The sequence below is a fragment of the Egretta garzetta genome, unplaced genomic scaffold (assembly GCF_000687185.1).
Source record: "Egretta garzetta isolate BGI_Z169 unplaced genomic scaffold, ASM68718v1 scaffold15, whole genome shotgun sequence".
NCBI classification, from domain to species: Eukaryota; Metazoa; Chordata; class Aves; order Pelecaniformes; family Ardeidae; genus Egretta; species Egretta garzetta.
The window spans coordinates 969,512-985,278 of record NW_009259798.1 but is presented as its reverse complement, the minus strand read 5'-3'; the positions used below and the strand labels follow the sequence as shown (position 1 = coordinate 985,278).

The 15,767-nt window shown below is 37.8% G+C and overlaps 1 protein-coding gene across 5 annotated transcripts in view; it reads left to right on the top strand.

The window, feature by feature from the left end:
* The first annotated feature begins 396 nt into the window (after nucleotides 1-396).
* The window catches only part of KIDINS220 (kinase D interacting substrate 220), a 71,542-nt gene continuing 56,171 nt past the window's right edge, over nucleotides 397-15,767 (top strand). For 4 of the 5 annotated variants that reach the window (XM_035895352.1, XM_035895351.1, XM_009639796.2 and 1 more), the window contains exons 1-8: nucleotides 397-544; nucleotides 6,375-6,473; nucleotides 7,546-7,644; nucleotides 9,107-9,205; nucleotides 10,177-10,278; nucleotides 10,749-10,847; nucleotides 11,754-11,951; nucleotides 14,009-14,107. In XM_035895352.1, the coding sequence (XP_035751245.1) occupies nucleotides 437-544; nucleotides 6,375-6,473; nucleotides 7,546-7,644; nucleotides 9,107-9,205; nucleotides 10,177-10,278; nucleotides 10,749-10,847; nucleotides 11,754-11,951; nucleotides 14,009-14,107 (903 nt within the window). In that variant the 5' untranslated portion in view covers nucleotides 397-436. Of the gene's footprint in view, nucleotides 545-6,374; nucleotides 6,474-7,545; nucleotides 7,645-9,106; nucleotides 9,206-10,176; nucleotides 10,279-10,748; nucleotides 10,848-11,753; nucleotides 11,952-14,008; nucleotides 14,108-15,767 lie in introns of those variants that run through there. The other variant, XM_035895353.1, reaches the window with a different exon arrangement.

Below are 15,767 nucleotides of genomic sequence, written 5' to 3'. Positions count from 1 at the left end.
TATGTACATAAAGGATAAGGGGGTTATTGTAAATAACCTGCATCTGTAAAGTGTGTAACATATACAGGTATTCCTATGATGTTATATATGCAGAAAAAAAATGTGCAAATGAATGACTACCATGCATTCAATTCAAAATACGTATGTAGACAACACCTAAAAATTGGAATAAGTTGTGTAATTTTCTAACAACTAGAAATATTAAGCACTTGACTCTTCATTGAAATGTAGTGCGTTTCAATGCGCGTTTCCACAGCATTTTGTTGAGGAGAATGGCAGGTATTCATATCCAGCCAGTAACTTGTTGGCATGTACAATTCGTACTTTCTAATGTCAAAGCTAACTCTCATAGCCTTTACTTACACTTTGCTTTTTTTTTCCTTTCCTGAAATACAGATAAGCTTTGTTATAGAAGCATTTTAAATACTGTGCGAAGATGGCAAGTCTGATGAGTCAGAGTCTGTTGACCTATGTAGAAGAAGGAAATGTTCCTGCTCTGAAAGCGCTTCTCGAGAAATGCAGGGATGTAGATGAGAGAAATGAGGTAAGATGACTTTTTGAAAGGTCGGTTTCATATTGCAGCTTGTTAGTTACAGAATGAATAATTAGTGAGATCATACTCCTTATTTAATATACAAATTTCACTTTTATTTTCAAGTGATTGCTTACCATTGTACAGACTGAACACATGGTATTCAGTCTCTGTCAGCACCTTGGCGTCTTCATTGTATTTGTTTTTTGAGTGTTCTTCTGAGTGGGAAAGTGCAGCTCCATCCTTACTTTGTGTCTGGAGATTATACCTGTATTTCTGCAGCCTGTCCATTTTGGGGTGAAACCTGGGATGGTAACAACTCTGGTTCCCAGGCAGGAGAAACTTTGTTACGCAATCCAAATAGGGTCATATATTGCAATTTACTCTGAGCACATGCTCATCTGGTTGAAAAGATATGTATCCAAAAAGTAAGTCTAGATGTAACCAGGAGGATTAAGTGACTTTACGAGCATTACACAGGAAGTGTTGATACAAAATAGGGAGTTTAAATGTGGATTATTCGAATCCTGGCATAGTGCGGTAATTGTTAGCTTCTGCTTTGTCATCTGATTTAGTCTGATTTGAGCAGATCACCACCAGCAATTTAAACAAATGTGCTGCGGTTTCATTACACTGCATTAAAGATTCCTGAGAGTTTCTTGGGAGGTTTCATTCACGCAAATGTCTGTTGCTAGTGACTGTTTACGTTGTTTTGCACAATGTTTAGAATTCAGATTATCTTGATGCACTACTAATTCTTCTGTGTATTTTACAAAAAAGTTGAGATGATTTGACTAATTTATTTCATTCTCTGTAGTAGATTGTCTGGTTGGTAAGCATCTGGACTTTTCATTCATCTGGATGTACAGCTTATATAATCAATTTTTATTTTAGTTCTGGTTTCTTAAACGGTGTTGTAGAGCTGGAACCTTGCTGACTTACGTAGCATATTCAGATATTTGGATTTACAGAAAAATTCATGGTAGAAGTGACCTCTGGAGGTCATTGGATTCAGCGTGCTCCTAACTGCAGGACTGACTTCATTGCTACATCAGGTCGCTCAGGGACTTAACAAGCAAGATTTGAAAGTACTCAAAAAGATGGAGAACCTGCAGCCTTTCTGGACAATGCTCCAGTGCTTAACCACTCTTTGGTTAAACACATTTTCCTTATATTTTATTGGAATATCCTTTGCTGCATCTTGTGACTGTTGCTTCTGATCTTCTTGTGTGTCTCTGAGAAGAATCTGCCTTTGTCTTCTAAGATTCCCTTTCCGTCTAGGTAGTGTAAGACCAATGCTGATGCCCCCTTACTCTTCTGTTTTCCAGACTGAACAAATCCAGCTCTCAGTTTCTGCTTGCATGTCTTATGCTCCAGTTTCATAACCATCTGAGTGATCCCATTGCTGGACTCTGCAGTTTGTCAGTCTCTCTGTGATTGGGAGCCCGAAGTGGGGCATGGTGTTCTGGATTCAGCCTCACCAGTGTTGAGTAGAGGGCTAGCTGTGCTCTTGTTCATGCAGCCCTGTACTTGGTTTGCCTTTGTTGCTGCAGGGGTGTGCTGCTGACTTATGGGCCTCTTGCCACCAGGACCCCATGCCCATTTCTGCATTGTGGCTCCCCAGGCAGGCAGTTCCTGGCCAGTACTGCTGCATGGGTTTGCTTTCTTCCCATCTCTGTGTTTGCCTTTGTTGAACTGCAGGGAGGTTGTCAGCCCATTTCCCCAGCCTGTTGAATTTCCTCTGAATGGCATCCCTGCCCTTTGGTGTATCAGCTGCTCTCCATAGCTTGGGGCAGCCCGTAAACTTGCAGAGAGCGCTTTCTGTTTCATGGTTCTGAGTGTTGATGAAGATGGTACAATGTTAGCTCCAAACCCTCCTGACTGGGCACCAGTTACTGTGAACAGTTGACCATTACCCATTGAATCTGACAGTCCAGACAGTTTTTTTACTCACCTTGTTGTGTATGCAAGACTGGCTTTCCAATGTTTTTTTTTTTCTTTAAGTCAGTCTTGGAAAACGCATGTTCTGTTGCATTATTTTTTTGAACCTGCGTAAGATGGAAAGAATATTTTTGGAAAGAAGTTGAATAGTGTATATTACTCAAAACCAAAAAGAATCGTGCAAATGTGAAAACGTACAGAATTTAGCCTTACTGTAGTTATTAGATCTGGTTTCAATTAAGACAGTTTTCTTGCATTGTCAGCACATTCATTTCATGCTGTGTATGCACATATGCTGAGGTATTTGAGAAGGGAGAGTTTTTAAGTCTCGGAGCACACAGGTGAACCTCACCACCTGGCATGCTGTGTATCTGAGGAGTCGTCTGTTCCCCCTGCTGGTAATTCCTCTCAACAACATGGCTGGAATCAGACAGATAGTCTGTGTTGACTTTATCAACAGTGTCACTGCCTTCGCCTTCTTTTCTAAATTTTTTTTCTTAATGGGACTAAATGCACTCCTGGGTTTCAGTAACTGCCTTTTTTGCAGAGATAATTTCCCTGATACCTATTTTTTTTCAGTCTTCTGACGTACTGTATTGGAGAAGGTAATTTCTGAAGACATGTATGGTTTGCATCAGTTTTAAACCCAGTGGGGGAGCTGCTTATACATATCAGTGATAGGAATTTTGTTTAAGTGCTAGCTCTTTGTTGGAATTCAATGTTATTGAGTGCAATTCTGTTTCCAGTTTTGGACCTGCCAAGATGTCTTTTCTTTCTGGGTAAAAACAAAATACCAAAAACAGGAGTGCCAGTGGAGTAGGTCTAAAAATACTGCTGGCAAGCCAAGGTTTGCTCGTGCCAGGACCTCCCAGGCTGCAGTGACTTGTCCAATGGTAGGATCACCCACACTGTTACCAGCCCTTTATATCTTAACTGTGGTCAGTTGCCAGAAAAACTGGTGTGTTCCAGCCAGTTTGTGTATGGATAGTTTTGTTGGATTAACACCAGCAGTTTCAGTTAAGTGGAGCACGTCTCAGTCTCTCTGTTTTTCCCTCCTCGTCCTTACCCTGTGCATGTTCGTCTCTCTCATATCAGATACGTTGATTACTTAGCAGCTAATGGTAGATGCTTGTCTTATGTGATATGCTTTCATCCTAGCAGCCTCCACTTTCCTTTGTGCCTTTCTTTCTTCTCTTCTGCTCATGGTACTGAGGTACCTTCTGCATCTTCAATTCTGAGTCTTCCGTTCTCTCACAGACTGCGAGAGAGTGTTAATCTGTAAGGTCACACCACTGAAGGATTTCCCTAAAAAGACACAGGTGTGCCCCTTTATAATTTGGATATTCCAATACTTAGACTTAGCTGTGCTGTACAGATATACAGTACTTGGATGTGCTTGTGAGAAATACAAGCATTTAGTTGTTGTGGAGTGTCTAGACTCTTGGGCAACTTTTGAGAATTGATCCGGATTTCACAGGCAGGCATAGTAATTATCTCTGGTTTCTGTGTTGGTGAAAACTCTGCAATTTGCTAAAAAATTGAACTTATATATGAGAATCTCTTAGCAAAAAGGGAAGGATGTTTTCAGTACCCCTATAGAAAAGTTTTACATCTGCCTAAGAATACCAGAGCCAGTCTACAACTGTATGACACCTTTTAGAGCAGGGGATCATTTTCCCATCTGCAACCTCTTCTTGCGCAGAGATACTCTGGTTTGGTTTGTGCTATCCTCTTGTGCTACCTGCCTGTGGAAGACAGTCACAACAGTAACAATATTAACTGTTCAGAAAGAGGTAAGAAGAATGCTCATGCTAAAACAGGGATTTTTGTATGTGTGGCTAAGGCACTGCTTGGAAGGGACCCCTGGAGGTTATCTAGTCCTGCGTCCTGAGGTGGGTTGGTAGAAGCCAGCTGGAATTGGCTGTGTCCAGCACAGGGCAGTCCCAGCAGTCCCACACAGAGACCCTGTGTGGCTTCCCCAATATCAAGACCTGGGTACTCAGTACAATAAGGTTCATGTCTGCCCATTTCTACAGCCTGTCAAGGTCCCTCTGGATGGAAGCACCAGCATCTGGTGCCCCAGCCACTCCTCCCAGCTTTGTATTGGCTGCAAAGGTGCTGAGGGTGCACCTTGGGACACATGTCCCATTGCCCAGGCCCTTAATGAAGGGGTTAAGCAGGAGCCCTGTAATGACCCCTGTGGTACTGCACTAGTGACTGGCCTCCAGCTGGACATCACCCTCTGAGCCCAGCAGTTCAGCCAGTTACAGTCCACCTCACTGTCCATTTACTTAATAAATTTATCTGTTTGCCTGTGAATGCTGTGGGAGACGGTGTCTAAATCCTTGCTAGAGGTGGGGTAAACACTCTGCCTCACTCAGCTCTTCATCCACTGAGCCAATGCTGTCATTACAGAAGGTGGTCAGATCTGTCACGCGTGATTTCCCAAATCACTTGGCATGTGTATTCCCAAAATATTAATGTGCATATAAAGAACTCATCTTAAAGAGCAAAAGTTATGACTGTTCTCTCCTCCAAAGAAAGCTCTTTTCTTTTAAAAAGTAGTATTTTCCTTCCTCTTGATTTTTTGAGCATTTTAATTTTTTTTAATTATCAAACCTGAATACTACTGCTTGTTGATAGATCCTAAAGAATAGTTTAAAAGCAAAAGTATAATTTTGAATGTATACAATGTATAGTTATAACAACACAAACTTACAAGAGAGTGTAATTTCTCCCTGTAAAGAATTGCTCTGTTAGATATTATGTTATATCCTGTCAGAGTGATACTGTTGGTTATCTATGTCATGGGGAAGATTCTGTGAAGACTAGTTAGGGAATAGCAGATGGACCAGAAAGCTTTTTTGAAAGAATCAGTGTATTTCTATGCATTTTTTTTGTACATAAAGAGTAGAAAAAACTCATCAAATATATTTATTAATCTTACTGTTAACTGTTTTACTAATGAAGATTAGTGATTTTACTGTATTCTGATTCTGCTTTTTTATTCTTTTCAGGGAAATTGCTGGTATATAACCCCTAACCTGTAGCTTTTCCATTGTTTAGAGACTATATAATTTTTCTATATGGTACAGAGAAAAGACAGAATAGAGGTCAGGAAAAATTATCTTCATTTATTAAGGTTGTTGAAATGAACAAATTTACTGTCAAATTTAGTAAGTTTTACTTTCCATCATACAGAGCATTTGTATCTCAGAAGTTTGCTGACACAGAAAAAGGCTGATGGAAGGTTGAAAGTTGTAACTGACTTTTAAGACATCCTTGAAGGCAAATAAACCAGCTTTTCTATCTTGCATCTTCCCTGAGATGAGGCTGTCTGTTAAGAACCCGTGTTGCACTGGACAGGAATGATGTCTGGATTTGGTATACTGTCAGATGAAAGTGTGGCATATAACTTGGCTATTTTTTTCCAAGACTTCAGCAGAAATCTTACTGTTACTTTGAATCGGTGTGCATATTTTAATGGCCATTGTGGTTCCTAGATTTTTTTTTTCATTTATTAATTTCTGGACAATGTGACTGAGTTACTTCAAGATGTAAAGATGTAACAGGCTGTATTAGAGATGTCTTCAGTGGGCAAATAATTCAGAAAGAAAAATATTTAACAATGTAACTTTTTTTTTGGAAGCTATTTTTAATGTCTGAAATGTTTGGGGTTTGGTTTTTTTTTTTAAATCTCTTATGGGACAGTGTTTAATATCACATTCTCTGTTTTTATTGCAAGTTTACTGCATGGTTTGAAAACCTGACCTTCTCACTGGCAATTAAAATCTGGATCAACTTAACGTTCCTCTGTAGTTTTTGGCCTTTTATTGTTGGTGTATGTGTGTCGTTTGCTTCACTTCCTGATGCATCACTTTTCCTATCATTTTGATTTCAGAATGGCCAGACTCCACTTATGTTGGCTGCTGAGCAAGGCAATTTAGAAATTGTCCAGGAGCTTCTTAAGAAGGGAGCTAATTGCAACTTGGAAGATGCAGTAAGTATTACTGCATTATGTGATGGTACCTAACAGTAGAGGAAGAAGAAATTTCAAGAGTCAGGAAAAGAAAAGGAATTGAGGGGAGGGGGAAAAAAAAGAAAGTGGAAAATTATGATATATAAGAAAAATTTTGGATAAAATTTCTTGGCTCTGTATTCCTCTGATTCTATTCCTCATGAAGAATAGGGATATTTAAGTTGTTTCACATGTCTGAGGGTCTCTGCTGAATGCTGCTGCTGTTTCTTCTGGGAAATTAGTACTAGGAAGCTATAATAGTAGCAGTAGTTGACAGTAGTTGACATAAAAAGATGGACGGAACAGAGAAATACAGTTACTAGGAAGCTATAATAGTAGCAGTAGTTGACATAAAAAGATGGATGGAACAGAGAAATACAGCATCAAAGATGAGGTCCAAGTGATTTTGCTCATCTCAGTGATGAAGTGGCATGGGTTGGGATTTCCTTACTTACAGGAAAAACAGTTACCTTATAAACTGTTGCTATGTTTATGTGTGTATAGCGTATAAAACAGTGGTCCACACCAAGACATGGTTTGAGTAGTGGATGGAAGATAAGTGTAATGCAAGCGGAAATGTATCTCCTGAAGTGATCATAAATATAAGAAGCTGTGGTCCAAATTCCCCTGCATATTGGCCTCTTGGGTGCTGTCACTCACTGTATGTGGAGACAGACCACTGCCATTCTGTGGTCTTGGTTGCCATCTCATCCCCACCCAGCAGTTCTCAATGTCTTGACCTCATTCTCTAATCCTTTGTAGGTGTTGCTTCCTCCATAAAATTTTTAAGTTGTTAATCTGCAGTGAGCTGAGGAGTGGAAAGTGACAGACATTGGGTGGGAGAGGACATAATGGAGGGGAGATCTGGAGTAGTCGTTGGTCTGTATTTTCATGTATATAACTGGCAGGTAGTCTACAAGTTTATTACTTTTTTTTTTTTTTAAAGGACAGCTTTATTAAGGGGTTGTGGATTTCCTGTTGCGGGTTAAACGCTTGAAAAACAAGGTAATTGTATTGAAATATTGATTATGAAAAATATTTTTTCCTTTTCTAGGATAACTGGACGGCTCTTATTTCAGCAGCTAAAGAAGGACATGCAGCTGTTGTAGCAGAACTACTCAATTATAATGTCAGTTTGGAGCATCGGGATTTGGTATGTGTTATCTACGGTAAAAACAAAATAGTTTTTAATAAGAACAACAATTTTGAGAGTTGGAGATTTTCAGTTCTGTAAAAGAAATCAAAGATCTTTTATTCTTAAATTATGTACTCAGTGCTGTTAAAATGGAAAAGAATATATATTTAAATATTGTTTTTACAGCTGTAAAATAGTTGTTTTAATGTTAACAAAGGCAACTTGTTTTCTGGGGATGCTTTTTTCCTCTTCATTTGTTTTGAAAAAAGCTAAACTGAAGAATGCTTTGATTTTTGGGTGTGTTTTCTGTGAGAGGTGTTGGTTTGTTATGTTGGGATTATTTTTTTTTTTTGGTGGTGGTGGTGGTGGCTTTTTTAAAAGTATTCTGGTAAAATAAATGTTTTTTTCCCAGAAGATACCTGTCCATGTTTACTTTTTCTCTGGACAACCATGATTATTCATATACCAGTCCTGGAATTTGTTTTCATTTGTCTTTCCAATTTTTTTCTATGTGAAAGTGTGTGCTACACTGCAGTCCACCTAAAGAATTACAGAAGTTGCTTACACGATTAGGAGGTTAGATGCCTCTGAAGACCTGTAGGCTTGTCTCTATTGACTGAAGAGGGAATTAGGTATCTGCAAGGACTAATTTTGTTCTGCTTAAGTTAAGAGTATGAAAAACCACTAGGAGAGAGTTCAAGTGCTTCCTTCAATTGAAGTTCCACTCTGTCTGAAGGCTGAGGTGTTTTGCCATGTCCTGCTAACCTAGCTTTTTCTAAGTGTAATGTTAAGCACATCCGCATGGCCAGCAGTTGATTTCTAGGCTTGGGTCAGTCTGAGGGATCTTTTACCTCCCCAAAAATGTATTATAAAGAAATAAATAAAAAATGTGGTTACAGTTATCAGAGGCATACTGTTATTTTAAAACTAATTTTGGTTACCTGACCTGTCAAGTGCCTTAAGAAGCACAAATTGAAACGAACACATCAATGCAGTTTGAAATTAATTGCTCTTATTACTCCCTTAAGAGGACATGTGATTTGTTTCTTTTTCTTGAAGAAGCACATCATTACATCGTTACTTTATGAAGGCCAGCTGTCTGTACAAAAATGGAAAGTAAACCCTCCTTGTGAATTGATTTGGATTCTAGACTTTTGTTTTAAGACAGTGCTTGCTTTTTGGGTTGTTTATCCACTGACTGGATTTGTATATGCTTGAAGTCTGAATTGAGTGTTTACAGCAAATGCAGGGACACGATATTCTCCCAAGTTTTGCATACAACGGGAAGTTAGTACTTTCATGCACGTGCTAATTATTTTATGCTACATAAGTAGGATTACAAGGTTGGGTAGTCAATCCTTACTATGTTTTGGACTTGCAAAACAATCGTAGGACAAATATAAAATGAAATACGAGTCATTAGTGACGTTTCTAAAGAGTATTTTTCAGTTTTTACATCTCTCTGAATTGTGCTTGCCAGGGAGGATGGACTGCCCTGATGTGGGCATCATATAAAGGCCGTACTGAAGTAGCTAAACTGTTGCTTGAGAAAGGAGCCAATCCAAACATCACAGGAATGGTAAGTTTTAATATTAAATGCCACCTCCTCCCAAATGTTCAAAGTCCAGAATTGTACACTCATCTTATTATCTTGATTAAATATTTTGCATTTTCTGCAGTGTAACATTAATCACTGTATTTATTAAGGGATTGCTTTAATAATCTGTATGACAGCCACTGGTTTTTTGATTAATTTTAAATTTTTTTTTAACTAAAGCAAATGAGTGTATAGGTCTTAATAAGATTAAAATTTGCAGGAGAGGAAATAATAGAAAAGATAAGTAGTGTATCTAATGCTACTTGTATACCAGTTGTCATTTTTCTGCATCTGTAGAAGTTAATGGATTAACTAATATGTGCAATTTAGAAACAGTAATTTGTTTTAATTGTTTCGTAATAGCTGCCAAATGGGCTAGATTATATAAATATGTAGCATATATGTAAGAGAGCATTAAAAAACTAAGATTTTGAGATTTATTTCGTTTTATAAGCACTTTATGTAACAGTATAGGCGTGTTGAAACTTCAGTTAACAATACTGTCAGCTCTCTGGTGTTTGAGGCGACAGGGAACATCAAGGAAGAACTCTAGTGACTCAACCCTTCAGATTGTCGCTTTCATCCGGTTTGCATATGCAGCTTCTGCATGCATGACGCGACTGGCTATCTGCAGTCCTGATTACTTTGGGATATCACATAGCTGTCTGTTGCTTCTCTCCTATGTTACAAATGTTTATATTAAGACAAAGATGGATGTGAATTTTTAAACCTTGTTTAAGGAGTTCTAAAACAAAATTCATTCAAGACAGCAGACATCTTCCTAGATACCATCTAGACAATGTAGTAGGCAACAGTCACTTATCTGTAGTTAGATTTATTTCTATGTATTCCTTCTTTTATGGGTCTATCATCTCTTGGAGCATTGTGATCAATATTGTTCATGAAAAATAATTAAGACTACGATTTTATTTCCCTTTTTTTTTAATTTTAAGCAATACAGTGTGTATCCCATTATCTGGGCAGCAGGACGGGGCCACTCAGATATAGTGCATCTCTTACTGCAACATGGAGCTAAAGTGAACTGCTCTGACAAAGTAAGTTATATTTATGTAATACTTAATTTCTTTAATGCTTCATCTATTCCTTGTGAAAGTAAGTTTTATTTAAAAAATAAAAATCTGTGAGTTTTTGATTGGAAAAACACCTGCTGTTATATTTTACCCATGCAATTAGAATCAGTGAGCTAGAGTAAGTTGTTATACTTGCAAGAAGTTTTTCCATAGCATGCTGAAGATGGTTGTGAACATTTATTTCCGTGAAGCATATTTCTGTTTTCTCAGTGATTGGAAACCTTGCTATCCTAGGCTGCATAGAAAAATAATTCTTAAAGCTATCATCTACAAGGAAAAAGCTAAAATGGCTTTTCAAATGCTTGTGTTTAATTCGTAAGACCAAATTATATCTTGGTAAAAACTAAAGCAATAAAGTATAGGATGAATACTAGGTTGTAGGGGATACTAAATACAGAGAGCAATATGGTAAAATGTTATAAATGCTTTTGCAGTATGGAACCACCCCCCTGGTTTGGGCAGCGAGGAAAGGTCATTTGGAGTGTGTGAAATACTTGCTGCAGATGGGAGCTGATGTTGATCAAGAAGGAGCTGTAAGTAACTGTTTGCTTTCAGGTGATAAGGTGTGGGTACATACATCTATGTGTCCTGTTTTATTTTATAATACAAATACCAGGAAATACATGAAACAAGGTGAAGTGTTGATGTTGGAGTATATTACTCTCCAGCTATTTGCAAACGATGTGTGAGGATTATTTAAACTTCTTTGTGCCTTTTAATATTACCTAACTAGTGAGTTGTATTGACAGTTGACACACTGTTATGTAAAGTGTACATCTTAATGAACATAAATGGATTTAGTTTGTTGTTCTCTGAAGGTTAACACTATCAAAATTAATTCTGTACCCAAGCCTAATTTGTCCAACAACTTGTTACTCAGTGCTATTTGAGAAGTAAATGAAACACAAAGCATCTTTAGAAAATAACAATGGCTGTTGTGCCTTTTCAGAATTTTTTCAGCTGCATATTGTTTTTAAATAAGATATTTTAATTTTCTGTTATCTAAGACATAAAGTGCCTGTCAAAATAAAAAAAAATAGTTAAAGTTCAGTGGAAAATTAGGACAACTTTTGATATTCATATGATTATTTCTGAAGTTCTTCAAAAAACCTCTTTATGAGTGGTATTGGCAGACCTGGGTGCTCTGATAATACTATGTTCCCATATGACAAGAAAATTAATTTACTGTGCATGTCACATTTGGGAGTTAGAATAAATTGATCTGAGCTTTACTGTTTGCATTTGAAGTGTTCTCTACTATAGTACTTAAGTTACTTCTTTTTTAAAAAAAGCATAGCAAGTGCCCTTCAAAACATAAAACTGAAGTAACATTTGGATGGTTGAGAAAGTAATGTCAGAAAGTAATCTTTTGTTATTTAAACTGATACAATGATTATTTTTATATCCACTGTATAATAAAATCTGTTGGTTTTGTTCAGAATTCTATGACTGCACTTATTGTAGCAGTGAAGGGTGGCTATACTGACTCAGTAAAAGAAATACTGAAAAGGAACCCAAATGTAAACTTAACAGATAAGGATGGAAATACAGCTTTGATGATTGCATCAAAGGAAGGACATACTGAAATTGTGCAGGACCTTCTTGATGCTGGAACTTACGTGAACATTCCTGATAGAGTGAGTACATTTTCATCATGATTCTGATTTTATATATGTGTAATAATAATAATATATTTAAATACCAGTGTACGCAAATTTCTGGCTTTCTAATTTTTCTGCCACCTAGGGGTATTTTTATGTATTGCTATTTTACAAGTATGTTAAATGGCAAATGTTGCTGTTTAAACTACAGAAACTACTCTTTTTCTTTGAGATTCTTGAATTGTGAGTTTCCATAGGGCACGGAAATGATTTATGGTTGTATGTTTGTCATATCTGGAATATTACTAATACTGAACTAACTTGCAGGTTAGGGGTGAGGTTTTTGTATACTAATACATCTGGTAGGCTGTTAAAATTGTAAAACAATAGATATTATAAAAAAGAATATAATAATTTAATTCAGCATCTACCTTTATCTTTTACAATGAAACTTTTTACTAGGAAAGTTCTGTGTATTGGAGGAAGGCTTGAGCTCTGGTTAAGACATGTAAAAGTAACTGTTGAAGGGTGCGCTGTGTACCTGAGCTGCAATTGCATCATTCAGTAGAGGCATGCAGTATGGGCAGTGCCCAGAGTGTGAATCTGCTTGCTAGCCACTCAGGGATTTTTATCTGGTTGCTTATATAGGTGCCTTGGAGTGTCTACAGTGCCCTCTTAATAGTCAGGTTTTTCTGAAGTGTTGGAGGCAGGCCAAGCACTGCACCCTTGGGGCCCTCGGTTGGTTAGATACCTAAACTTAGGTGCCTCTGTCAAGGTCAGGGTTTTAGTTCAAAGCAGTAATATGGTCTTCAGGCTGAATTCCCAATCCCTAAATTAAATTGTTTAGGGTTACAGAGAAGAGAGGGGAAATTTCCTAATATTTGCCTCATCATTTTAAAAGGATTTTTGGATGGGTTTTCCTATGTTTCAAGTGTCAGCTTAGTGCATTTCTTAGATGGTTACGTACTGAGCTGCAGTGTTGCATGTGACAACAAATTTGATTTCAGGCACATATCAAAGCAAAACTTCAAATATTTAAGAAACTACGTTGTAGTTTCCCTTCCCACCTCTTCTTTCACAAAAAAATTCTACAACTGTCTGCATTCCTGTGCTTCTAGGAAGGATAAATTACAGTTTTCAGTACAGCTGACTATTCCAAAAATATATCAAACAATGAGTAGTCTTAGTTTCAGAGACTAGAGTAGATTTTGATCAGGAAAATTTCTTGGTTTGCAGCCAGGTATGTAATGACTATGATTGGGGGATCTACTACTACTGAGCTTTCTAACTGAATTCCATACCTGTGATTTAGCTGTACTTTCCTTTATTCTTCCTGTTTCATCATAAAAGAAGTGTTAGGTAATTTCAGGATTTCATTTTCTGAAATTTCTGACAGACCCTTAAGTGTGTTAAAATCAGACGTCTGAAGCAGAATTGTACCTTTGTTTTACGTATATACAACTCCCATTTACCACAGCAAATTTTTTTTTTCCTTTGATCAATTTGAGATAAAATCAGCCTTTCACTTCTTTTCTTTATAACAGCGTAGTGTATGTAAACAGGATAGCAGTCAAATCTGCACAAAAAAGGGATAAAATTCTTTAAAATTCTTGAAGATCTTTTGTCAGCTGTGAAACATCTAAAGGAGACAGCCAACATTCTTGTCTGATTGTAAAGAGGTTATTACTGTGAGTAATTACTTGTCTGATCGTAAAGAGGTTATTACTGTGAGTGGTTGGTCTTCCTACGAACATAGAGAACGGCTGAATGTTTTCATATTCATTACTAATTTGTGCTGTTATTTTTTAGGATAGTGGTTTAAGCTGGACCTATTTTTGGGGTGTTTGTTTTGCCATAAATACATAATATTTCATCTCTTTGCAAAAAAATATAAAAAATGGAGTCCAGAATGTTTTCTTATATATACCCATTTTTTGCAGAGAACTATTTTTTGTATCTTTCTTTAAAATGAGTGCACAATTCTTAATGTAAATAAGCATAATGTATATTTTGAGGCTATCATTTATTGTGTTGCATTTCTTTCTGATAGGTAGTATTAATTCACCTTCAATATTCTTTCACAATTTTTCTAGAGTGGAGATACAGTGCTGATTGGGGCTGTTAGAGGAGGTCACGTTGAAATTGTGAGGGCCCTGCTCCATAAATATGCTGATATAGATATCAGAGGTCAGGTAAGTACAACAATGTAAGTGTTAGAGTAATTCTTAATTAGGATGTGAATTTGAATACCAAAAAATTATACTTTGTTTCTAAAAATAGGGCTTTAAAAACTTGCTCAGTCTACTCTGTAGGAAACGGATTCCCATCAAACATTAAAAATACATCATGTTGCTGTGCAGTTTTTAAGATAAGAGACATATGTAATTGTAATGACTTGTTAAGCGGCATTTTTTACAATTAATTTGTATAATGGTTGAAAAGCAAAAGATGTAAATTGAAATTATTTCATCTGCACTACTGAACAGATTTAAAATAACGAAATACTTCAAAAATCCCTTAATAGTATTATTTTAATACTTAATATTTTAAATTTAATATCAATATGTTGAAATACGATACATCTTAGATTATATCTGTTGCCAGTGCAGTTCTGTCACTATGCTTGGTTGGTTCTTGTCTCCTTCACTAACTTCCTTTCTCATGTTAAGCAGTGTTGTTAGTGATTTCTGTGTTTTCTACCTACCCTTTCTTTCTTTTTGTGGTCCTCTGATTAAAATACTGGTTTTGTTGTTCTACTGAAAGCTCTCTTACTCAGCACGGGACTTGCTTTTATTGTTACATTCAACTTGCTTTGTTTTGCTTGAAGCTATTCAATCACTCCACTCTCAGGCATGTATGGTCTGCCAAGTTTGAACACAAAACCAAGTAGTCACTGAGAGCTGCAAAGATTCAGTGCCTGCTATTGGTGCAGAGCCTCTCTGAGAAGCCAAGAAGCTTTTAATTTGGAGAAAAAGTAGTGTTTGGATCTCTTCTTCTAACCTGCCATTGGAAACCTGGAACTTTGTGTCTCAGCTGACACAGGACTGAAAATACAGAGCTTTTCAATGTCTTGATATGATCAAGGCAATACAGAAACAGCAAGAAGACCCAACCTGCTTGGAGGCAGGGAAGCTTGTGACTTCTGGCAGTGTGAGGGTGCAGTGGTTCATCTAGAGAACACATTTGTGGCCTTGTTGAGCCGGCAGGAGTGAGTACCATCAGAGGAAGACTCTATCTGTGAGCTTCAGACCTGCAGATCAGGACCAACAATATTAGAATCGGTGATGGATGCTAGTGCTTAGCAACTCCCCTGCTATTGGGCACTGCAGCACCTGTCTGCCAGCCAGACCTGTTCTGGGGAGATTTGCTGCCTTGCCCAAATCTGTCATGTTCCAGAAAGATTGCTGAGCCTTGTCCAACTTTCCAGCAACTGTGTTCCTTGGTGCTCAGTTGTTCATATGGTCACTAGTCAAGGGAGACCTCGAGCAGATAAAATGTGGCTATAGGGCTCTGGGAGCAAGTGTTGGGGCAGTGGGGGGGCTCTGGTGGTGTTCTTCTCAGCCCTTCTGCTAAGGGGGAAAGGCCCATCTGGGAGCATCTTGCAGACCAGTGCCTGGCTGTGCAGCTGATGTTGCTAGGAAGGAGTCAGCTTCTGCAGGCTGGTGTCCTGAGAGAAGCCACCTGAGGCTGAAGGGCAGAGGACACGAAACCCTGGTGACCAGACAGGAAAGAAATCTTAGTGACCAGGCTTGTTAAACTGTCGAGAAAGGCTCTAAACTCAGTTGGCTGTGAAGCCCGCAAGTGGGAGAGGAAGAGCTGCAAGGGAGAAGGCTGCAAGGAGGACTTTGACAT